Below are 3,249 nucleotides of genomic sequence, written 5' to 3'. Positions count from 1 at the left end.
TATTATGACGTCATCAAAAGGCGCAGGCCCCCGAGTCAATCTGGCAACACGAGTCAATCTGGTACCTACACCGGCAGGGCAACAAGGGTGACCCCAGTGCCTGATTAATATAACATTTCTGATGTCCATAACATCACACACGCATAAAGAAAAAATATCACCAACTACCCGCCCGCACTGAAAAAATATCCGCCCGACCCGTTTATTTTTATTTATGTATTTTTCACCCGCAAAAGAGCATTTTAGCGGGTGACCCGTCGGGGACCCGCGGGTACCCGACCCGTTGCAGGACTCTACTTCCAGCGGCCCTGGCTGATCACTGATTATTACTCATCATCCGTGTTTTTCACACTGATTTGTGATCCATATAAACTAGTTTTACACTGACTCTTGGTGTTGATATTATACATGCCACCCTATAAATCAATACATTAATTCCTCCTTTTTTTAGGGAGTTATGGAGACCTAAAGGCTGATTCCTCCCTGATTGATGGGCAATCATTAATATTGATGATATTTTATTAAAAATCAAGCTTCAGGCCATTGTGACTCCAACAGTGAGTCGTTTCCTTTAACAGAGGTATATCCGCGCTGTCTTTTTGTATGATGTTTAGTGCCCTGATAAAGTTGAAACCATGATTCTCCTTTTGTTCACTATTTCTGTTAAAACCTCCAGTAAGGAAACTTCTTTGAATCTGTTCTCCATTTAATCATTTTGAGAGTTATGGTTCCTGGTATTAGAATATTTTCATCACCATTGTCTGAGCTTGCATATATGTTTGCATTGAACAATGAAAGTTATCTATCTGAACAAAGCTCAGCTCTATAAACCGAATAGTTTAATCGATTTTGATGGGTTAAATATCTCCTGTCATAAACCTCTTGAAGTCCAGATATTTCTCTTGGTCGATTTAGCTCTTATCTCTCTGTAGCGTTCCTGCATCGCTCAGTCGCTGTAAAATCAGGTGATTTATGAGTTACTAAAGACTGGTGCATTATCAGCAGGACAAGCACAACAGGCCACATGACCACACCTCTGATTATCCCAGAACCAACTGGTCCAGCTCATTGAGGCAGATATGTCATTTCCTCATGGTTGAAGCAATATAAAAAGCCATAGATTAAAAAAAGTTNTTTATTAAAGGTGCTGCAGGAGATCTTGGAAAAACGGTTCCATCAAGCTATATTTTTGAACATACACAACCATGCCTCTCCCTCCAAACCACGCCTTCAAAACACATGAGGGGCGCATGCTGTCTGCAGCGCGTCTACAGCAGCAGGAACATCGCTGATGATGCAGAGCGCTATGATCACTCCTCCTCCTCAGTTTATTAACTCTGAAGTTTACTTAAAAAGCCAAAATCTGCTGGTAAAACATGTTCGCTTTTATTGTCCTGGTGCCTGCAGTTTGGTAACCTGACAACAGCCAGATGCATGTCTCGCTCCGCCTAGCTCCTCTCACATACATCTGGGACACCGCTCATTGAAAGTGATTTCCTTAACCGAATTTATGGTCTGGCCAATCAGGACGCAGGGCGGGTGTGTCCTGCATGTGATGTAGTGGAGAAGCGAGTTCTGTAAGTCGTTCGTCTATACTTTTTTGGTTGACTTCTTTTTTTAAAATAAGTCTGCTGTGCACAATTTTGCTTTTTATCCGCACATTTTCATGGCACAAACGACATTGATCATTTACCGACATTGATCATTTACCGACATTGCGCTGATTCCACTGTTGCTATATCCAAGATGTCGGCTGTTCTGTTTTGTTTTTTCCTGCGTAGCTCTCACAGCGTCACGGGTTAGCTTCGGTGTGAGTGGTTGAAATGGCACGTCGATAAAGATGACAGACAAGTGGCTTATCCAATCATATGCAAGGAGTTTTGATAAGGCGGGTTTCCCAGATGTATGTGAGTAGAGCTAGGTTGAGCGAGACATGCATCTGGCTGTTGTCAGGTTAGGAGTTTGGATTATATATATGAAAAACGCCTTCCAGCCGCCAGAGGCTGCTATTGAATGGGATTCCTAGTGACTGTGCACCGCCGGTATACGGTGATCTGAGCAGCTCTGACAGAAATAATATTTGAATCTGGTCACCCTGGCAAAGATGCTTCTGCCGTTCATCAGAACTAAACTTGTACAAGCATCAAAAATTAAGCAGCCCACATGTTTTTGTTGCTCTTTCTGCTTTAGGTGTGAACGTAGCATAACAGTGGCTAGCTTCCAGCCATGGCGTCCTGCACAAGCATTAAGGGTTTGATTCGTTCATGTTTCAGGCAGAGATGGGGACTCGAGTTTGTGACTCGTACTCGAGTCGCACTTAAAGGAATAGTACACCCAAAACATGATTAAAATGAAGGCTAATCATGTTTTGGGTGTACTATTCCTTTAATCTCCTGTTTGTTCGTCATTTAAAGGAAGGTGAAAGGAGATACCAAGAAGCTGTAGCCAGGAAGAAAATCAGGCTGGACAGGTGAGTGTTTGATCTCTACATGGAGCTCTGCATGTGTGACATTTATTCATAAACAGCTGGATTATGTTTTTCTTTTTAAACTTGAATCAACGATGTGGAACTTTTAGCCACTAGGTGCACTAGATCTGTGGACTTCCGGGTTTAGCATCTCTGAAAGCAACTGGTAACCAAAATCACCCAGTATCCCTCTGTCTTTTCTGATAGCAGAAGTTATGGGTTTCTTTGTAAATTTTAATAAAAAATTATTACATTTGAAAAACAATAGTTATAAAAAAAAATTGAGAAATGTAAACAGTTTGAAAACCTACAAAGGTACTCCTAACACCTGTATTTATTAACACATGTTTGAAATTGTATTTTATAATTGCATGTTTTTGAATTTTACAAAAAGTTATTGGCTTGCAACAGTAATGGGAAAAAATTCCCTCCATAGATTTTTATCCTTTTCAGCTCTTTGATAATTAAAACACATCCATCAGTCGACTAAAATCATATTGTTAGCATTTTTTTATCACTATATCATGTTGGAAAAATGGCCTTAATGTTTTCCTTTTTTTGTGTTTCAGGAAGTACATCGTCTCTCGCAAACAAAATGAGGTTCCTCTGTCTGTCCCCTGGGATCCCAGGAACCAGGTGAGTTTTAGTCGCACACAAAAAAAAACAGACAAGCTTTTTCTCGCAGGGCAATAATGACACATAGTTCATGTTACGTCACGCATAAAGACTGAACTTTGACATATTTAGAAAAAACTTTGTTTACAGAAACCAACAAGAGGGTT

General features: G+C 40.6%; 1 protein-coding gene across 1 annotated transcript in view; it reads left to right on the top strand.

Moving 5' to 3' along the window:
* Positions 1–3,249, top strand: part of LOC107096460 (acyl-coenzyme A thioesterase 11-like) — a 21,699-nt gene that overhangs the window by 11,697 nt on the left and 6,753 nt on the right. Inside the window, exons 8-9 of the mRNA XM_015393121.1 lie at positions 2,415–2,470; positions 3,037–3,103. Of these exons, the coding sequence (XP_015248607.1) occupies positions 2,415–2,470; positions 3,037–3,103 (123 nt within the window). The remainder of the gene's footprint in view (positions 1–2,414; positions 2,471–3,036; positions 3,104–3,249) is intronic.

The sequence above is a fragment of the Cyprinodon variegatus genome, unplaced genomic scaffold, assembly GCF_000732505.1.
Source record: "Cyprinodon variegatus isolate N-32 unplaced genomic scaffold, C_variegatus-1.0 Scaffold625, whole genome shotgun sequence".
Taxonomy (NCBI): domain Eukaryota; kingdom Metazoa; phylum Chordata; class Actinopteri; order Cyprinodontiformes; family Cyprinodontidae; genus Cyprinodon; species Cyprinodon variegatus.
This window is presented reverse-complemented; position numbering and strand designations above follow the sequence as displayed.